The following is a 21,527-nucleotide window of genomic DNA, read 5'->3' as shown; positions in this document are numbered from 1 at the left end:
AGTTGTGAAGATGCAAACAGATGTATTGATTTTTTTTTTTTTAAATTTAATGTACAGCTTTTGGCCGTGCTCCAGATTTTCTCCTGCTTTGAAAGGTTTTGATGCTATGTGTAATTGAAGTGTTCTGTTTCACTTGCCCGGCAATGCTCAGCTGCATAAAGAAACACCGTGAAAGGGTTAAGATCTGTCCTTGTCACACATTTATAGCCTCTTGCTTTTCCGCGCTCAGAAGGAAGCTGGAAACAGAGGAGGTTGGAGGTGCTGCCAGGGCTTGGGGCCCATCTGTATAAGCTGCTGCTTAAAATCATTCCAGGAGGATATTTGGAAATATTTTCTGCCTTCTGCCACCTGCGTTGGGGGGTAGTTGGGAACCGTGCCCTGCATGCGGAAAGTCGGGGGAGCAGAGAGCTTTGATGTTATTTTTTTTTGTCCCACTCATGATCTGCAGTCTCTGTGTGGTATCAGCTCATCCTTCCTCCCAATTCCTGGGCATGCCCTAAGTGCAAGATCTCTCTGGCACCGATATTTACTTCTTTACAAGTAAAGATTGCTGCAGCCTCCCATTTCCCCCCGCCACCCGAGCCATCCTCATCCTGCTTTGGTGGGCTGGATGGGAGCTCGTCCGTGGCTGGGGGTGATTTGACTGTCACAGCAGAGATCTTTCTCTCCTATAATCCGTGTTAATTTACCTTGTCCAGAAGGTGAAGCAGGAAAGAGACTTTTTCCTTTTTTTTTTTCTTTTTTCTCCTCACCCTCTCTCCTTTTTTTCTTTTTTTTTCCTCCTGAAGTTTAACAGGGGTAGAGTCGACTGCCTCCTTTAATTGTGCTCTTAGAACCCCTCTGGGAAATGTTGTGCTCAGCCGGAGCGTGCCTGGGCTGTGTTGACCCATGTTTAGCCGATGCCTGTCACTTCTCATCCGCCTTTCCCTTCCAGCGCGGTGCTCTGACAGCGCATCCTCTCGCTGCCTCTCCCGCAAGGACCGCAGCGAGGGAGGACGGGGCGGGGGGGGTCTGCTCTGCATCTCTTCACGGAAACACATCCATGACGCGCACTCGGGGGCTCGGACGACCCCCCACTCCCCCTGCTCCCCTCACCCGCGTCTCCGTCGGGGCGTTAAAAAGCAGGGGAAGGAAGAGGAGTGGGGGGGAGGAGGAGGAGGAGCAGCCGCCGGCCGGCGGGACAGCGGCGGCGGGGGGAGCGCGGCCCCTTCCCCCGGTGTCGCAGGTGTCGCCGCGGCCTCTGGGTGGCGTCGCCGCCGCCGCCCGTCTAAGAACGGAGCGGGGCCGGCGCGCCGGGCACAGCGAGCGGCGGGCGCAGCGCTGCGGAGCTGCCGCCGCTCCCCGCACGGCAGCCGCCGGCCCGGCGCGGGGGGGGAGCGGAGCCGCCGCGGAGCCTCCCGCGCCCGCAGAGAACTTCTCGCCTTCGCCGCCTCCCGCCGGGAACTTGGGGGGGGGGGTGGGGTGTGTTTGCTGAAATTCTGGATTATGTTCCTGCTGAGCCGGTCTGCGGGGAGCTGAGCCAGGGGAGGAAGCATGCGGGGCTATTTAATGGTCTTCTGCCTTATTTGCTGCGCCGCGGACGGGCAAATAGTGTATTCCATCGCCGAGGAGACAGAGCGTGGAGCGTCTGTTGGGAACATAGCGAAGGATTTAGGAATAGATGCAGCTACACTTTCAGCTCGGAAATTTCGCATGATCACCGGTTCAAGTAAGCAATATTTTAATATAAATGCCAGCACGGGGGCTTTGACTGTTAACGAGCCCATAGACAGAGAGCAGCTTTGTGAATTAAAGTCTGTCTGTCTCCTGAATTATGAACTCGTGTTAGAAAACCCTCTAGAGCTTTATAGGATGGAATTTAAAGTCTTGGACATAAATGACAACTCCCCCAGCTTTCCCTTAAGTGAATATCATATAAGTGTGCCTGAGTTCCTGTCACCTGGGGCACGGTTTACACTCCCCAATGCCCAAGATCTTGACGAAGGTGCTAACGGTGTCCAGAATTATACTCTGAGCCCCGACGAACATTTCCATTTGGAAATGCAGATACGCGGGGACGGGAGTAAATATCCTGAACTGGTGCTGAAGAAAGCCTTAGACAGGGAGCAGCAAGCCACTCACAGACTTGTGCTTACAGCCAAAGATGGTGGGAACCCTCCAAAGTCCGGTGATGTCCCGGTAATTGTGACTGTGCTGGACACCAATGACAATGCACCAGAATTTGAGCACTCGGTCTACAGGGCGAGTATCTTGGAAAACTCCCCCAGTGGCACTTTGGTAGTCCAAGTGCACGCCACGGACTTGGATGAAGGTCCAAATGGAGAGATCAGGTATTCATTTAGCAATACGACTTCTGCTGACTTACAGCGCATGTTCTTAATTCACCCCCACACCGGGGAGGTGACAGTCAATGGCGTTTTAGCTGTTCAGAGACCCCTTCTCGAGATGCTTATTGAGGCAAGGGATAATGGGGCATTTGGCATGTCCAGCACAGCTAAGCTGCTGGTGGAAATCACTGATGTGAACAATCACGGCCCAGAGATTACAATTACATCCCTTTCCAGTCCCATTCCTGAGGATGCTGTTCCTGGCACGGTGATAGCTCTGCTGAGTATTTTGGATAAGGACCCTGGGGAGAATGGGAAAGTAACCTGCCAGATCCCTGACAACCTTCCCTTCCAGTTAAAGCCTTCCCTTCAAAACTACTACAGGCTTGTCACCAGTGAGGCTCTGGACCGAGAACTGATCAGTGAGTACAACATCACCATTACTGCCACAGACTTGGGTTCTCCACCCATCACCACTCAGAAGACTGTTTGGGTGCAGATTTCTGATGTGAATGATAACCCTCCTGTCTTCAGTGCTGACGCATTTGATGTGTTTGTGGAGGAGAACAATCCACTCGGTGCTTTTATCTACCAGGTCTCGGCATCTGACCCTGATATAGGGGAGAATGGACGGGTTTCTTACATGCTCAGGAATTCCACAGTTGCAGGCAGTGCCCTGACCAGCTTTCTGTCTGTGAACTTGGCCAATGGGAGCATCTATGCAAAACGTGCCTTTGACTTTGAGCAGCTTAAGAGCTTCTATTTCCAAGTGGAAGCCAAGGACAACGGGTCACCGGCCTTGAGTGCTGCCATAACAGTGAATGTTTACATCTCAGACCAGAATGACAACGCCCCAGCCATCCTGTACCCCACCAGCCAGAACGGCTCCATAGCCGTGGAGGTTGTGCCCCGCCTGGCTGACGAGGACTACCTGGTGACCAAAGTGGTGGCGGATGACGAGGACAACGCTCAGAACGCTTGGCTTTCCTATCACCTGGCCCAGGCCTCTGACTCCACCCTGTTCCAGCTGTCCTCGCACACGGGCGAGCTGCGCACCACGCGCTCCATGCGCTCCACCGACTTCCTCAAGCACAAGGTGGTTGTGGTGGTGCGGGACCACGGGGACCCTCCGCTCTCCTCCACCGTGACCGTGGGCATCCTGCTGGCCGACACCCTGCCCCAGGCACTGCCCGACTTCGATGACAGCGGGGAACGGGTGCCGCTGCTCAACGCTACGAACGTCTACTTGATCATTTCCCTCGCCTGTGTCTCCTTCGTCTTCGCGGCGTTCCTCCTCTTCCTCGCCGCCGTGCGGCTGTGCCGCTGCCGGACTTGCTGCTGCTGTGGCTGCTGCTGCCCAGCTGATGATTATAAAAAGTATTGCTACAGTGTGCACATGCTGCCCGGCTCCCACCTCCCACCGGACATGCTGGAGGTCACTGGCGTGGGTAAACTCACTCACACCTACTTGTACAGGGCGTCTGTAGGTCTCGGGCCTGGTAACAGCAGCATCCCAAATGGTGATGCTGGGAACGTTCCCAGTGGCTCGAGGTTACAGGTGCCAGGGCCCTGTATCCAAGTGCAGCAGGTCCAGAGTGACCGGTTGAGTGCTGTCCTCGTGGTAAGTACTTCTGCCTTTCTCTTTTTTTTCTCCCAGGCACGTGGCCTTGTGTCTGCACTGGGTTGTTCCATGCAGAATGTACTGAGGGTGTTTGTAGGAAAGCAGGTGTCAGTTCATGACACCTGGAGGAAATTTCAGTTTCTTTTATGCATTTCCTAAAGCCAAGGATCTCTTTGTCTGATATGTGGTCGTGGGATGACAATAGAGATTTGGTTTTTTTCCGCACAATCACTCAGGACCTTCAGACAGAAGTGAAAACTAAATACCTTGCAAGTCAAGCCAAGTCTTCAGAGAGCTGGGTAGGGGCATGATAAGAGTCCATGCAAGTTTCTAATCCATGGGTGGTTCTAAGCTGCACTGTGTAGAGCCTGTGATTTAATTTTTTTAACAATTTTTTAATCCCCACCCCCACATTGTGAGACTTTTTCATTGAGGGAGAGCAGTTTGCTGAGCCAAGATGTTGGTTTACAATGCCCAAGGTAAGTCTGAGGTGGAATAGTGGGAGTTCTAGCACCTTTTTAGGAAAACTGATTTGTAGTGCTCATCTCTCTTTCCAAGCAATCCATAGGTTTTGTGAATCTGAAATAATGTCCTTCTGAGCCTCTGACCAAGCTGGTTTCTTCTCAGTAGCATCATAGGTGACTTTGCAGGAGAAAAGAATCTTTACTGTGATCACAGTGTAGGGCTACAAGGTCTCATCTGCTGGGTGTTGCTCTGTCAGTTGTCCAAGACTCAGTTTTCTTATATATTTTTAATAGGTACTGTGAGTCATCTGTGTATTTTTGTGAACTTTTGAGATGTTTTGCTGCAGACTGTCAAAGTCCTTAGTGTATATAATAGTAGCTAAGTCCTGTTGGCTCTGTCCAGGCCAGTACTCTGTGTGTGGGAAGAGCTACTCCAGATGTTTCTAAGGAAGCTGTAAGAACCCAGGTTAGACAGACATGGTATGATCTGCTTCCTGCCATTGTTTTTAACCTAGTTTACAATTATCAGAGCTTGTCCCGAGTCTGTAACCATTATGCTTATTTCCATTTATGAAATATTTAATGTACCTTTAAATGTATGTAAATAAATGCCCAGTCCCTGTTTGAAGGGTTGTAAGGGTAGGTTCAGTAACTTCATTGGATAATCAAACACATATCCAACTATATAACACTTGGTTTTATGACTCTTGAATTTCAAAGTAGTGCACTATTGTAAGTTTTCCCCTCTAGAAGAGGTTCCAATTAGTTTCTCACACCTTCCTGTATTTCTCTGTTGACAGGGTCAAATAGGTTTGTGGGTTGTATTTTTTGCCCCATCCCTCCCACTTTTTTTTCTGAAACCTTTTCCACTGACAAGGAAATATATTTTGTGAAATATTTGTTATTTGATTTACACATGATGGTTTTACCTGGTTAATCAAAGCCAGAATCAGTTGAAAGTTCTGTTCTCTGTAGCAGCAGAGGGTTGCATGTGTTGTGGGTTTCTCACCATGCAAGGAGGGGTGTGTGGGATACCTAAATCTTGCAAAAGCAGAAGAATTGGTGTCTTTCCATAAGAAATTGTGGAGTCCAGGCAAACAACAGTTGGCAGTATGTAAAGAAGAATCTGTTCCTAATGCATTGGTGTTCTTCGGGGGTATCACTAATTATTTTGAGAATCTGAAAAAAGGGTGAGTTAGAACCCTTGTAACAGGGAGTTAACAACCTTTTTTGGCAATCTCTTAACTCAGGTGTCTGCAAGAATCTTGATGGTGTCTTGGGGTGTAACCTTGCCTGGAGAGTAGTTCATAATTGCAAAACTTATATAACAACATTTATATATATATAAATAAAGTCAAAAACTGGCACACCTCATTTCCTTCTTCCCAAAAAGATCTGGAAACTCAGGTTACCAACACATTAAAGAACTTAATTGTAATAAATATGCAAAAGTATCCCTGATCTCCATAATGAGAACAACTGAAATGTATCTTGTTACATCTCACTGTATTTCAGTCATTCAGATGAATTTTTAAACTTGTAGCATGAGACACTTTTTAAGGAGCTTTTGGCAGTGGGTGAAAAAAAATCCCAGATGTCATCTTTGGCAATTTTAATTCCTTGGCTCCTAATACACAGGGATGGGCTACCATAGCTGTGACCTACATGGAAAGTCCAAAGGCTTTGCAGTAATTGAGCTGAGCAGGGGATCAGAGGCAGAGACTGAAAACCCATCTACCCTTAAAACCAAAATAACACTGGTTATTTATTATTAATTTGGTGCTGATAATTACAGTGGCATTCCAGCTGGAGAATTAACTACATATGCATATTTACCAGTTGAAATTTCAGTTAAAAAAATTAAAATTTAACTTTAGATGTTGTCTGTAAGTGCTTTCAGGCTGATTTATTTGGAGATAAAAATATAAATCTATGTGACCCTTTGAGCTTTTGAGGAGAGATTGCTGTATTGCTCTCAAAGAATATAAATGTAACAAAAAGAAAGCAACAAATATTTAAAAGGTGCTGGGAGCTACTTCATAGTTATAATTCAAAGCACTGGAAGGTATTTCAAAATTACAGTTTTAGCAGAACTTAAATATGCCTTTACCTGATTTTGTTGAGTTTTTTTAAATTGAGGAAGTGATTTCAGTTTTCAGTACACGTAGGGTAGAAAAAGGTTTTTTTATGAAAAGTGAAATGAAATTCTAGAAATTAAACATATTTTCAAGATTTAGGTTAACTTCTTTGTTCTTTTTCTGCTTTTGCTACTGAATTAAACTATAGGCTTGGGTGATTTTTTCATATGCAGACGCACGAGACCCTTTCTGCTTTTACATTTTTTATTTGGGTTAGAGCTAAAAATAGCTCAATGTATGGCCATAATAGCAGTAGAGTAAACTGTAATTGTATCTCTTTCAGTATTTTGCTGTGCCTTTCTGCAACAGGGCATAAATGGCAGATAAATGGAAAGCGTGGTACGCTGGTGTGTTGTATGAGAGACAAAGGCACTGGTGGTTACTAAAGTAAGCAGTGGTCCACTGACTTATTATTGTGATGTAGCCATGGATTGCTGCAGCCCTTTTATTTGCTTGTGTTGCCCATTGTGCTGCACAAAAGGCCTGTAAGATATTTCCACATTGGGAGCGTAGTGACCTCTCTGTGACTTGACATTCAATATTTAGGTTACATCCAGAAATAGAGGCAAACCTTGCAATGGAGAATATTTCTCGTGAATCTGTAATGGGAGTGGAATAATTCTGTGCAATGTGACACGCACTTCCAGTGACAAAAATGGATACACTTAACTCTGGAGCAGGGGCAGGCAATCCAGGCTAAACTGCTGCAGGCAGCAGTTGTTTCCTCTCTTAAGTGAAGACCAGACATGTGTCCAAGCCCTCCCTGCATCTCATCCTGAGGGGAATATGCCCCCATAACAAAGTCAAATGTAAGAGGAAAGCACCTCCCCCATTTTTTCCTGTCTGTGCTGATGACACCCTGCCTAGAACCAGCAGTCTTATGCCCACGTTGCAAGAATTCAGTTTTTAAGAAGATTTCTTGGCTGCAGAAGTTACTCTTGGGGTCAGACCAAGAAAATCCTAGAAGGAGCGAATATCAAAGAAAATTCAGCAAGGGAAACTGCTGTAGATCTCCCTCTTTCTGACCACTTCAGCTGCCTTTTGCAGAGAAGGATGCAGCTCTGAAGTTGAACAAAAGAACACTGAGTCCTGGAAAGGCTACAAATGGCTGGGCTGAAACTTTGCTTGTCTGATGTCTGGCTTGGAGTATTATTTTTGGAGGTGGTGGAAAGGAGAGTGGCAGAAGTTGTAGGTTGACACAAGGCCTTGAGGGGACGTGGAGAGTAATATGAGTTTATTTAGAGAAGCAAAAGGCAAAGGCAGCAATGGGCAGGGAAGGATGAGGTTGAATGGTGACCTGGGCTGAGGGAGGGTAGATGTGAGTAATTCTTGTATGAAAGCACAGAACAAGGAAAACACAATTTGGGTCAAGTCCAGTCCTTTCCTGTATATGTCACCATTTAATCTTAAATATTCAAAGTCAAAGATTTAAATATAAATTGCAAAAATGATCATTTTAATTGCAAAATTCACTAGGCTGTGCCCATTATTCCTACTGGAAAGTTATTCCTCTAAGGCTTTAAAACACTGTTTTGACATCCTGCCAACAGTTCTTTGCTCTGAATTTGTAGATATTTGGTTTTGTGCCAGCAATTCCCTTTTAGTGTAAGTAGTTCTTTCCCTCTCTGCGTCTTGCTTTCTCCACAGTTTAGAAAGCAACCACATATTTTCTTAAGCTTTGTTTGACCAGAGTAAACAGGTCAATCTCCTTCAGTCTTTTTTCCTATGGTCACCTCTGTACTTGTCTGATTACACCGATATTCCTTCTCAGCATCTGTTTTTTGTTTGTGGATATATATTTCTTGCAAATATATGACTAAAATTACATATATTTCAGACAAAGGACCTTCTGTATACATAGAAATACCTCCTAGTCCAGGGCATAGGGAATACATCATCTGATACTTCTTGGGAGGGCAGTTATCTTCTCCATGGTTGTAATATGTTGATTTATCAGTTGTGTAAGTATTATTGCAGAACTTATTTGGGATAGAGGTGGATGGGGAAAGGTTAATGCCCAAGATGGTGATTCTTCTCTCTAAATTAACCCACCTAAATGCTTGATGTTTGAGCCTTAGACGTTAAAAAGTCACAACCACCTGCTGAGAGCAACTCACCCTGTTCATCTTAGAAGAGTTTAGACAGTGCTGTTTGTAGGCTGAGACTAAATGCTTTAAATAATTGAAATGAGTTGATATGAGGTAGGAACTTATGGGAATCTGCACTTTGGGTTATTAGATGTCATCCATTTCTGTGACAGGTGTCAAGATTTTGAAGTGAATGATGCCATGTGATTGTCTTCTGCAATTGTTGTTAGAATAGCCCAACTTCTTGTGTGTTAAATATTCTGACATAGCACTGTATTCAATGCTTTTGTAAAATCAGAATAGATGAGATGGATTTGTGTTTCCATTGAAAAGAACTGAAGACCAGCCTAGCAAATAGTTGTCTTTGATAAATCTATGAGTATTTTCCTTCCTTTTCCGTGTACCCTCTTTTATTCCTTCCTCCAAATTTGTATCCAAACAGGGTAATGGGCTTGTGGTCACATAGGCTGGGTTTTACTGTTCTAAATTCCTGTCTCTGCAGTTGCTTTCCTTCAATCCAATTATTCCACTCCAGACTTGACAGGTTTTTATTAAAAAAAAACCCAAACAACCCAAGCCAAACCAAATTCTCTTCAATCTTATGCTTCTAATTCTCAGTTCTTTTAGACATCAGTGATGGAAATCAGGTAGTGGGGATCTGAGGATGATGAACTCCCAGTATTTTGGTTCTGCCTTGGTGACAGTGATTTCCTTTCCCTTGGAGTAATTTGTCACACAGTCACTGTGAGTCTCAAGATACTGAAAATAGAGGAAAATACAGATTAATTGTTGTAGGATGGGGTGGTGGCTCTAGGGGACCATTGGTCTATTGTGTGCCATGTTTTTGTACCATTGGCCTTTGCATCCTCTGTATCCTGTTGGTGTTGCCCAGTGTAACTGTGCTAATGCTGTATTTTTGGGATTGCAGGTAGCTTGTTTCAGTGTAACAAAAGGAATTCTGCTAAAGGTGTGACTTGCTGAGGGCTATTTAAAATCGCAATTAATCAAAAGAATGGCAACAAAATCCAATATCCCAACTGAAAAGGGAGGCAATCAGGCACGTGGGAGTTAAAATATTCAGCTGAGAATTTGTAAGGCAAAGAAGTGGCCAGGGCAACAGCTCAAAGATTTGGTGCTAGCAGAGGATTTTGTAGAATAAAAGCAAACTTGACCAATAAGGCAAGTGGAAATTAAGTATCAGAGAAAGAAGGTACATTAAGAAATAAAGAAGTAGCTTGTAACCTCTGGTCTTTGAGCAGCCTCTCTAAGGAAAATGAACAAGTTTTTGTTCTTTGGGTTCTTTCTTCTCCAAAGGAATGATTTTTATATTTTGATCTGTTAGTTCTTCCATCTCCCCCATGGCTGGCCCCAGTCTGATGGGTCTTGACACCACGTTTAGTGGCTTTTTATTTCTTTATTCTGCATAAGCTGCCTTCACAAAGTCAAACCTCTTTGCACAACCGGTCTGAAAAATCAAAGTTTATGATGTTCCCTCACAAAACCTGAGGGTATTGATTCCAAAAGGTTCTGTGCTGTCGTTCCACAACCTTTTCCAATTCCTTTGTTGGGGTCAGAAGCAAGGAAGCAAGGGAAGTTTTACAGCTGAGTGAGCTCTTCATCTTTTGAACTACATGGCTGTTGGCCATGTGTCTTGGGAGTGTGTTTTAGACACCTTGAGACAGTCTTGTGGAGCATGGCCTACATCAATTCTATTTTATATATATTCCTCCAAGTGAATCCTTCAGTTATTTTGATTTGTTTTGTTGGGGGGTGTGTGTTTGATTTTGTTTTTTGTTGTTTTCTTTCTGTTGGGCAATCATGAGTACCCTAAAGATAATCAAACTCTAAAGCTCTTTGTTTTCAATATCATGTTGGTAGAAAGAAAATCTGCTGGAAAAAGGAAGTGATTTCTTCTCTCCAGTGAGAGGAGATTTAACTGCCGCCTTGTCTCACCTTTTTGGGGCTGATGAAGTAAAATCATCGTAGCAAATGACTTGTTTCCAGCAAAGTTGCCAGCTGGAATAGCTTCAAAGGGTTTGGGGTTGTTGGTTTAGGACTGCTATTTGCACTTTCATCTTTGTTTTAATCTTATTATATATTTGTCTGGGGATTAGAATTAGCGAGTTCCTGTCTTCTCTTTTACAACATCATGCTTCTCTACAGGGCATTCAATCTCTTTAATGCATCTCACCTTGTTTGATAAACTACAGGAAAAATTAACCTGAGTTAATACAGAACGTGGAAAGATTCCAGTTTGATCGTGGTCAGAAATGGCTGCAGAATACAAATGTTCACTGAAGAATATTATCATTTTGGAGTCTTAATCTAGTAGTGAGGCACTTAACTATTTTTGTGAAATGTTTTGTGAAAAACATTTCTTCACTCAAGCTGCTCAAAGAGGACCCAGATATTTTTGGATAAAATCCAAAACCATCAAGCCCTGGAGCTGCCACTGTTGTATGAATTAATAGTTCGTCACCAAGTGTTTCTCTTCTGTATTGCTTTGATTATCGTCTAGGGCATGGGGACAGTGTTCTTTAATGTAGGCAGCTGAGGTTCTTGGAAAACTTGGAAAACTGACAGTGTTGGAGTTAAACTTGACTGGGAGAAAAAACCGGCGACAAAACCAAACCACACAAATCCACAAAATCCACCCAAATCCCAAGCTCTCCCCTTGCCCCCAAATCCTCACCAAAAACCAAATCCCCAAAAGCAATGAGAGGGGAATTAACAGTAGTTCTCCACTGCCTAACAGGCATTGCATGATGGAAAGAGGGGAAATGATAAATTGCAGCAAAGGAAATACTTGCTGGATGTGAGAAAGGAATTCTTTCTTGTGACAGTGTTGGAAAACAGACACAGGACCCTGAGAGGGTCTTCATCCATGGAAATACTCCTAGCTTGACTGGATAAAAATCCTAAGCAACCTAATCTGCCTGTCAGGTTAGCCCTCCTCCCTTTGTATAGAGGTCTCCTGAGGTCCTTTCCAACCTAACTTTGTTTTTCTGTGATTCTTTCCAGTGTGGCAAAATATAAATATTTATGAGTTGTTATACCCTTTCCAAAAATGACACTTTATTCCAAAAGCTGTGCTGAAGTGTTTACAGGGGTTCTGTATTTTTCCTAATAGGTGCTCAAAATCCTCTATAAAAAATATGAAAATTATGCCATAACATCTGAATTCCTTCCCTGGCAGATGCACAGCTGGTGACATCCTCTGTTGTGGATCCTAATGCTGGGTTGTATCCAGTTGTGTCCAGCTGCAACTACAGTGATGGTTGTACCCCAGTAACACAAGTTTAGGAAGCTCTTGCTTTGCCATCAAGCACGAGACCAAAACCACACAACATAGCTTTGGGGAAAGTTTTAGTATCTGAAACCAGCTTTGTACTTTTAATTGTAGCCTTGAGTTCTCTTCTGCAAGAATCTTTTTTTTTCTTTTTCTGCAGTAGAATGGCTGTTTTCCTTTACTGGAAAGTATTTATGCTAATCATTCAGCTCTCACACAAAGCCTAGATCTTGCCCTTATTTTCAGCTCCACGCAGCTGAGAAAATTTTAATGTTCTTCTCTCTCTCCCCCTTATGAAATGAGACTTCCTTAGATAAAACAACACTGGTGACAGCTTGGAAGCAGCTGTTTGTCATGTGCACTCAGGGTTGTAGGGTGACTGTAAACAGGGAAGACAAGGTAATACTCCGTGGAGTATCCTGATTCAGTGGGAAGCTGTGGAAATGGCTCTACTCGAGCTCTTAGTTTGTGGTGTGCTGTACAAGAATCTGTAGCTCTTGTGTTACCTTTTGCAAGGAGATTCTGCTCCTTCTGCTGTGAAATGCACAGGTTCTGTTGCTCTGTCTTGAACCTGTAGGTAACTCTGGCACCCAGGCAAAGCTGATGGAGAGGGATTATATATGATCCCTGTAGTCTGATTCATTGACAGAAGCAATGATGGATGTCATCAGGGGGTTGGTTAAAGGAAATGTCAGTTTTTATACATGATACACGCTGAATAATTGAATTTTCTACAAATGGTCTCGTTTGAGAGGATATATTGTGGTAATGTTTTGTGTTTCTCCTGGATGACATTTTGTGAACTGTTAAAAGCAGTGCTAAAGAGGCAGACAAATTAATGGGGTAGAGATGCCTGCCAGATTAGAAATACCTATAAGCTAAAAGAAAAATAGAAGTGCAGGTTTTTTTTTTTTTCTGATTTAATATAAAACCCTGTTTACAGGACATCATTGTTAATAATTCAAAATGAACTTGTACTTACCTAGGCTTATACCTGCACTGTATCGTTGACACCATTTGAGAGCTAATTGTGATGGTGTCAACTGCACTGATCATTCCAAACTGAAGTCCTATAAGGAGTTTTTAATTCCTTTTTCCCTTCTGCCAGTTGACAGGGAGGTTTTTGGAATAATTCAAAAATCTCTCCTTTAAAATATGAGGTGATAATTTCCTTTGTAATAACCTTTTGAAGGCTTACTTCTCTACTTGCCATCAAGGTTCTAATTAATTTTATCACAATTTATTCGTTCACTGGGCTTCTAACAATCTTGTGGTCAGCAATGTGAAGTATGGGTGGGGAGAATAAAGAAACATTTGAGCACCTGCAACCCTATTTCACCTCATTTCACAGCCTTGTTATGCCCCCTCACAGGATTATTGTCTGAGATTACACTGTTGTAAGACTCATGGAGAAATTTAAGATTTACACTGGATGGAGTATTCAAGATTAGACATTTGACTGAGCATTCAGGATTAGTCAGCTTGCAGATTTTCAGGACTACCATTGATGTTATTCTGCCATTATAGAAAGGAGATGATAATTTGTTTAATGAATCAGCCCTTCTGGAGTTGGAGGATTTTGAGGAGTCTTGGGTTCCATCTCATGGCAGCCTGAAAAAGCTGAAGATAAATTCAAGTGTCCCACTTCTCTCCTAACTGGTCTGTAGAACAGAAATCATGTTGGAACAGAAGTAGTAGAAGAATGGAATTACAATAGCTGAGATTTTGTTGTAGTTTCCCCCCAAAAAAACCCCCAATATTGCCATATGTTTTCTCATTTGTTAAAAAATATACTGGCTCCAAATAAATCATTGTCTTGGCATGAGAGTTTTTTATGTGCGGGCTGGTAAATCTCCATAACTTGTGGCTGTCTAAAACACATTAAAAATCTCAGTCAAATGTATATTACATTATCTCATAATATATTTCATCTCTCTATACCCAGGGCTTTCAGTCACCTCCTCAAAGGTAGCAGAATTATTCTGTTTATTGGCCATAATGCTGCATAATTAGATTGTTCCAAGTATATGTTTGGCTGCTGCTAATTCTCAACCCTCGTTTGCTCCCAATAAAGCTGTGAGAGTTTTATATATAAAAGTGTTCTGTCTGAAAGACACTTTTTAGTTACTATTATAAATAGTATCCAGTTACTTAGTATCATGAATTTTTAATGTACTATTAATTCTTCCAAAAGGAATGTTTTTCAAAATACTTTAACAGAGAGAAACTGGACCAGGAGCAATTACTGTCTACATCTTGTGTTCAAGCTAAATTTGCTTCAAGGATCAAACCTATATTCTGTATAGGGGGATATTTTGCCTAAACCAAAGAATGGGTTAATGAACCATCTGGAGAGAACTCTCACCTCTGGTACAGATGGAAGTTCAGCAGTGTGAGCAACTTTATAATGACTATTTTTTTTATTTAATGAAAGCAATTGCAATTGGTAGTCTTGGAGCTGTGGAATTCTATGTTTTCAGTAGAATTATAGAATGTTAAGAGGTTGGAATGGACCTTAAGATCTAGTCCCCCCTGCCATGGGCAGGGACACCTTCCACTAGCCCAGGTTGCTCCAAGCCCCATCCAACCTGGCCTTGGACACTTCCAGGGATGGGGCAGCCACAGCTTCTCTGGGTAACCTGTGCCAGGGCCTCCCCACCCTCACAGGGAAGACTTTTTTCCTAATATCTGATCTACCCTGACCTTTGTCAGTGGGAAGACATTCCCCCTTGCCCTGTCACTGCACACTCCCTTAAATAGTCTCTCTCCTTCTTTCCTGTAAGTTCCCTTCAGGTCCTGGAAGGTCACAATTAGGTCACCCCAAAGCTTCTCTTCTCCAGGCTGAGCAATCCCAATTCTCTCAGCCTTTCCTCACAGCAGAGCTGCTCCATCCCTCTGATCATCTTGGTGCCTCCTCTGGGCTGGCTCCAGCAGGTCCATGTCCTTCCTCTGCTGGTGACCCCTGAAGTGGGGGCAGCTCTGCAGGGGAGGACTCACCAGAGCAGAGAAGAAGGGCAGAATCCCCTCCCTTGACCTGCTGCCCGTGCTGCTTTTCGTGAAGAATGTGTCTGATCTTTCCTCTAAAAGCCTTGTTGAAGTATGTTTTGGAAAAAGGACTTGTTATTTGTTAGGAAGTGGTCTTTGTGTCATGTTTGATAGCCATTAAGAGCTGCTAAGGTTGGCTGTGTTACAAGCTTTTGAGAAATTATTGTTCACTCTACTTGGTAGATAATCACAAGAGCTGGAAGGCTCAGTTCCCTCCGAGTCCTGCCAGCAGAGAGCCCTGCTTCAGCCAAGAGCTGGCAGGACCTCCCAGTAATTGCAGTTGTAGGTGTGGCCCAGACCAGAGTTGGGGCTGAAACTGAGAAGGATTGGGAGGAAAAAAAACCAACAAGCAAACACAGTGCCCAGCCCAGGACCAGGGCACGAGGGAGGGTCCAGAATTTCAGTGCAGAGGGTTTAGAAATGGGAGTCCTATACTTGGGTGGTGGAAGGCAGCCCCTTGGCTGTGTCAGTCTGTGTGACTGAAGGTGTCACTGCCCTGTGTGTGTCTGTGTGTCACTGGGACACGTGCTCAGCTTTGCTGCTGGTTGAACCTGCAAATGAGGGAGCAGCAGCTGCATCTCTCAGCCTGGGCGTTGTCCCCCATTCCTGGGGCATTGGGCTGGGTTCCAGAGACCCAGCAGGAATGGTCCTGATATCCCTTAACAATGCAATCCTATTTTGGGCTAGAATTTAAATAGTTTATTTTAATACAAGTGGGATTTAGTGAATGGGTGGAAAACAAGTGGATCACAGCACAACTCATGAGCTGCTCGGGTGTTCCCACCAACAAGAAAATGCATTAGTCAAGGCACTTGTGGTGGTTCTGGGGGATTATTGACAACATCCTACAAGGAATGGCAAGTGCTGATTTTGCCACCTATGTTCAAAAAGGACAGCCAGAATTTGCTAGAGATGTTGCAAAGGGCAATATGTGTGACTGAGGAAAGAAGAGTCCATCAAATGAGAATATAAGTGGTAAAGGCTCGAGATATTTAACAAGTACTATTTTATTTGCTAGTGGAAAAGTATAAAAGTACATTAGAAATACATGATTGGATCGTAATGTGAGTGAATTTTAGATGAATTGCTAATCAAAACCCCAATCCTTAGAAGTATATCAATGGAGAAAAACAATGGAATGAGTACTTTGGTTAATTGAGTATTTACTACATCACTGTCCTCTATTTGTGTCTTCAAGGTTTGGATATGTGTTTTGGCTGGACAAGGACAATGATTATTTTTTAATCTCCTATAAAAGGAAATTTGGCTTAAAACTTGAGAGGCTTGTAAGCCTTGAGGGTCAGTTACCCCACAGAGGAGGTTCATCAGTAGGAAATGTGCCATTAGTTCTTGAACAAGTAGGCTTATGAAGCTTCATGTGGGGGACTAGTTTCAGTGTCACTGAAAATGCATTAATGGAGTGTAAGAAACTGAGAACAGAGAACTGAACAAATAAGTATCAAAGATGAGCATAAATGAACAGCTTAACTGAAGTAATTGCATGATGCAACAGTGTAGTAATTAGACAGAAGTATCACAATAAAAGATAATAGATAAAATATTTGATAGCTCAGAAATTTAGCAGCTTTTTAATACTTTTACCTGGAGCAAAGATGCTTTGTTTCAGAGAGATTCTAGCAAGGCTGAAGAGTGTACAGGCTTTTGTATTGCAGCAGCATAAACCCCAGGAAATAACTCAGCAGTATTATCATTTGGCAGAGTTCCCATTCTGGGTGGGTTTATGCGCCAGAATTCTTGAATGAAGGACTAAAGGAGAACTGAAAGTCTTTGGTGAAAATACAATATCAGTATTGCTTCTGCTGTATGTACAGCAAGAAAATAACTGTGCTGTTCATGGTTGAAGGATCAAGTACCCAAAGGACAGAAATATGGATTGGTTTGTGCCTCCCTGTCTTTCCAAATCTTTTTCTTCTCTCTTTCTGTTTTCCTTTTGCCCTCCCCAGTGCTTGTAACTCTTTCCTCACCTTCTCCTGACGTCTGGTTCCTACTCCCAGAAATGTTTTCAGATTTCATGGTGATTTAAAATATATAAACCCCTGAGAGAGGGACCAGACTCAGTCTCCTGTTCCCACTGTGTGCTTTCCAGACACGGGATCAGGCTGCCTTTTTTGTTCTCACAAACTTGGACTCTGTTGCCTGGAGACTGAAACCCTGACCACTGTGATAAGTGGTCTGGGGGGATATGGCCTTCTCAGTGAACTGGATTGAAAGGCCTCTAAACTTTGTGGTTTTAACCAGTGTTCAGCGTGACAAAGAAGCCCAGGAGGAACACTGGTGTTGCTGGATTATTATCTTAGTTTTTTCTTAACTGTGTAGCCAGTAATGGTTTGTATTCCAAATGCTCAATCCTAAAATCTGTTTCCAAAAAGCACAGTTCACAAAGTATTAAGTGAGAAGAATCGTGCTGAGACACTGCAGGTTTATCTGGTTGTGGAGGACAATGTTTTGATTAGTACAAGGAGAGGGGATTGATTTCAGTGGCTACATTTGATATCATCATCCCTGCTTATCACTCAGAGTCTCCCATGTCCTGCTGTGGTTTCTCTGTTCAATGATGGAAGGAGTACACTGAGATCAGCTGAGTCGTTAAAAGCTGGAAGTCAGGTGTTATTTGAGGTTAACAGAGCTAAAAGGTGTATCCTTGTAAGGCTGGAAGATCTGTGCCCTTCTGGAAGAGCAGCTGAGGACCAGGCAGGATGCCCTGCCCTCTGCATCACAGAGCCACTGCCTGCTGTTGCAGAACAGGCACAAACAGTGTGGGTTTCCCTCAGTACAGAAGGATTTTGCCCAGTGTATGATCCATGCAAAATGCATAAGGTAGTTCTGCATTAATACTATAGCACTGACTTGTGCTAAACACCGGATATAGTCCAGCTTTTAAAGGAATATTTCATTAGGTCAACCACTCTGATCTGTTCAGTAAGAACTCTTGTGCTCAAGGAAACAAATATTGAACTCTTCCTAAATTGAGATCATAAATATTTTGTGTCACTGAGGTTTTAAGAATTCCAAAGGGAAGTTTGAAAACAGATTTGCTTCATGCTTACTTAAAAATCCCCAAACAGTTACCTCCCTTCAGCACCCATTACAAATAATAAATTATACATATGTGTATGTACCTTATTCCTTGAGAACATCCAAGTATTCAGTAGTGCTTTAAACCTTGTGGCTGTTTGAGCCCAGATATTGCTGACATCTTTGGAATGAAAATACTTGCCAAAAATCATGAAGCCCCTGATGTAACACTGAACAGAACCCAGCTCCCCTGACTTCCTGCTTTTATGTCATGATCAACTGCTTCTGCTTCCACCTTGCTTTTGTCTTGTCCTGATTTCTAAAGCTCCATTTTAGCTCCAGGGTACTTTTTTTTGCCTTCTTGTTGCTGCATGAGAGCCATTGCTGCTCAGGCCTTCCTCTGGGCTTCAGGTCATAATCTGCCTGACCTCATATATAGAATCTTCCCTTTTCTTTGCTTCCCCTTTCAAGTCTCTCAGATGCTCTTGTGTGCTGTGAATCAGAGGTGAATTTGTTGCACTGATGAATGTGACAGAGCTGTCTCAGCAGTGCTGAGCTGGGGATACAGGTCCTGAGCTGGGCAGCTGTGACTGGTGGCTTTCTGTCATCTTCTTAATACCTTGGCCACTGTTTCACCCCAAGATGTGCCTGTCAGCCTGTGCCACACAGGATATTTTTCATGCCTTGCTGCCAAGCTCTTTTTTAATATTGTATGTGACATTACAGTTCTTGTATTTCCTAAGGTCTGCTCGCCCCTGCCTCAGTCCCTGCTGCTCTTCCCACCCAGGGAATGAGTTGAGAGATGCTGCTGACTGTTCCCATCTCATCTCCCTCCTGCTCTGCTCCTTGCAGCCTCCCCAGCTGCCTGGAGCCAGTCCTGTTCTCCAGCAGCAATAGTAACTGAGTGCTAGAGAGGGAGGAACTGTGAAAAAGGGTGCAGGAGCTGTGCTGATGTCAGTAGGCAAGTGGGGAAGTGGACTTGGAGCAGAGAGTTAATACAGCTGTGCCCCCATCCCTTTCTTAAAGCCTCTCTGGGTTATGAAAATGATGGTTGCTTGTTCTTCTCTGGGCCCTTCCACACAGTGTTTTCTGTGTTTTTGGTGGTTTCTCACAGCATCTTCTGGCTACTGCTGAGTCTCATCCTTTCAGACTGAACCCTCTCAGGGTCTGACCTTGTGTGCAAATTCAGTCTCACACAGAAGAATCTGGAATTGTTATGTAGGAAATTAATATAACAGAACTGAATGTGAGATCTCGTGGCAGCGAAAAGTGGTTTTTCTTCTGCAAAATCTCCGAAGTTTCCCAATCCCACTGATTTTCCAATGATTTTGCACACTCACACCCACATACTCCCAAGCATCAGCTTGTGGGCCTGATGGTGACCAGGATCACTTGTGTGCAGTGCAGAAGAAAGGGGACATTGGCTGTCATGGCTCACAGTCTCATTCACTGGTGACAATCGACTGATCTGGGATTTGCCATTGATTCCCTTAAGGAACAGGTGCTATTTGGGATCTGTTGCATCATTTTGTCTCACCCCTTTAGGAGTCTGGGGTAAAATTCCTTAATTTCCCAATTCTCTAGTATTCCCCTGCTGTGCATTTTAAGGCTCCAGTTCTCTTCTCCATCTTCTTGAAAACTTATTTTAGGTCATTTTGTTGCCCTATATTCATTTGGATTAAAACTCTGTATAAGCTCCTCTATAGTAATTAATGCATAATTTTCCTGTTATTCCTTATTTTGTATTTTCTTTGTGTGCTTTCACATGTGCATACACTTAGTCACACTATCTTTATATAATAGTTGTAAATATATTTTTTTTTCAAATCTCTGCACATGAAAGGAAAGAAAATAAATGGGTGCAAGCAAAATACCATGGATTACAGACAGGAAAAACTCAGATTAGTTACAGGTAATGAACTCAAACTATTGATAAAGTATTCACAAGAAATGAGAAAGCTAAATTTTTGCTTTTATTTATTTATTTATTTATTTTTGCATAGAATTATTGTGAGATTGTTTTGGCACATTATCAGGTGCTACTTGTAAGTGCACAGTTGGAATCCAGTTCTCTGTGCTAATGTGATAACCTTATTAAATATGACTGAGATTGTAGAAGTACAGCAAAGGGTATGAGATGCCTGGAACATAGATTCCAGCTCAACAGAGGAAAATAGAACAAGCTTTTGGATCTCTATTTAGGATAGAGTTGGGAGGGAGGAGGGTGTGGAATCCCACTGTGTGCCAGGACCCTGAAGAGAAACACAAATATAAAACAAAATCATTAGCAGAGAGTGTAAGTCAGGGTCAAATGCTGCTTCTGCTGAGTAAGGAAATCAATGGGACGTGTCCTGAGGTCAGTTAATATCAGCAGAATCTGCAGTATTAACATTTTGCCCATCATATGTGTGGTTATAGGCTAAAAATAGTCCAAGAACAGCAGAGTTTGGGCCAAAGGATTTTTGTAATAGGATTTGAAGTCAAAATCTTCTAAGCTCAGAAATGCCTGCTGAGAATCAGCAAACAAAATGAAATATTTTCCTGCCCTACTTTCCTTGCTCAGCCATTCCCGTGCAGACACGTGGAGTACAGAAAGCTGTGGAGCAGCATACGGGTCTTATTAAAAAAATCCTCACAGATTCAGTGTGTTTTGTGGGGCCTGTGCTTTAATCCTCTCCTGCTTCCTTTATGGCTCTCAGCTGCTCTTTAAAATAGTTGCAGGGGTTTAGTTTTCTGCCTGGGTACTGGAGACATGGCACTTGTATCAGAACTGCAGCAAAGACCTGCAGCCAAAAATGCAGCTGCAAGGGGGGTAAGAGCAGAGGGTTGTTGGGTATTTGCCCAGATTGCTGAGCAAAGTCTTTCAGATTTGTGCTAAAAGCTGTGTAGAGTCTGTGATGGAGATTTTCCTCAAGAGGAGGAAAGAGGGGAAGAGGAGACTGAGGGGAGACCTTAGAGCAGTTACAGCTTCCTCATGAGTGGTAGCAGAGGGACAGGCTCTGATCTCTGCTCTCTGTGACCAGTGACAGCACCCAGGGAATGGCTGGAATTGTGTCAGGGGAGGTTTAGGTTGGAGCTCAGGCAAAGGTTCTTCCCCCAGAGGGTGGTTGGGCACTGACCAGGCTCCCCAGGGCAGTGGGCACAGCCCCAAGGCTGCCAGAGCTCCAGGAGGGTTTGGACAACACTCTCAGGGACAGGGTGGGATTGTAGGGGTGTCCTGTGCAGCGCCAGGGGTTGGACTGAATGATCCTTGTGGGTCTCTTCCAACTCAGGATGTTCTATGACTCTATTTGTCCTTGGGGTCAAGTTTCTTCCTCCCCACCATACAGAGAACCACAAGTCTAAACAAAGACTCATCCTGAGACCACTGTGAAAGGCTGGAACCAGACATGCAGAGGTTCATTCCACACCATAATGTGGCTTCTCTGTCGTGGCAGGTGTGATGAATACAACCTGTACTCAGCCTGTGTTTTCGGTGGTGAACTCTGGAAGCTCAGAGCAACACCTTCATTGTTCCTTT

General features: G+C 43.6%; 1 protein-coding gene across 2 annotated transcripts in view; it reads left to right on the top strand.

The window, feature by feature from the left end:
* LOC127473831 (protocadherin alpha-C2-like) overlaps nucleotides 1–21,527 on the top strand; it is a 110,840-nt gene that overhangs the window by 29,513 nt on the left and 59,800 nt on the right. Inside the window, exon 1 of one of the 2 annotated variants that reach the window (XM_051793932.1) lies at nucleotides 1,464–3,948. The exons of the other annotated variant lie outside the window; for it this stretch is intronic. Within the exon in view, the coding sequence (XP_051649892.1) occupies nucleotides 1,534–3,948 (2,415 nt within the window). The 5' untranslated portion in view covers nucleotides 1,464–1,533. Of the gene's footprint in view, nucleotides 1–1,463; nucleotides 3,949–21,527 lie in introns of those variants that run through there. 2 annotated transcript variants of the gene reach the window in all.

Source organism: Manacus candei, unplaced genomic scaffold (genome assembly GCF_025592945.1).
Source record: "Manacus candei isolate 608988 ecotype Guabito, Panama unplaced genomic scaffold, ASM2559294v1 h1tg000037l, whole genome shotgun sequence".
Taxonomy (NCBI): Eukaryota; Metazoa; Chordata; class Aves; order Passeriformes; family Pipridae; genus Manacus; species Manacus candei.
This window is presented reverse-complemented; position numbering and strand designations above follow the sequence as displayed.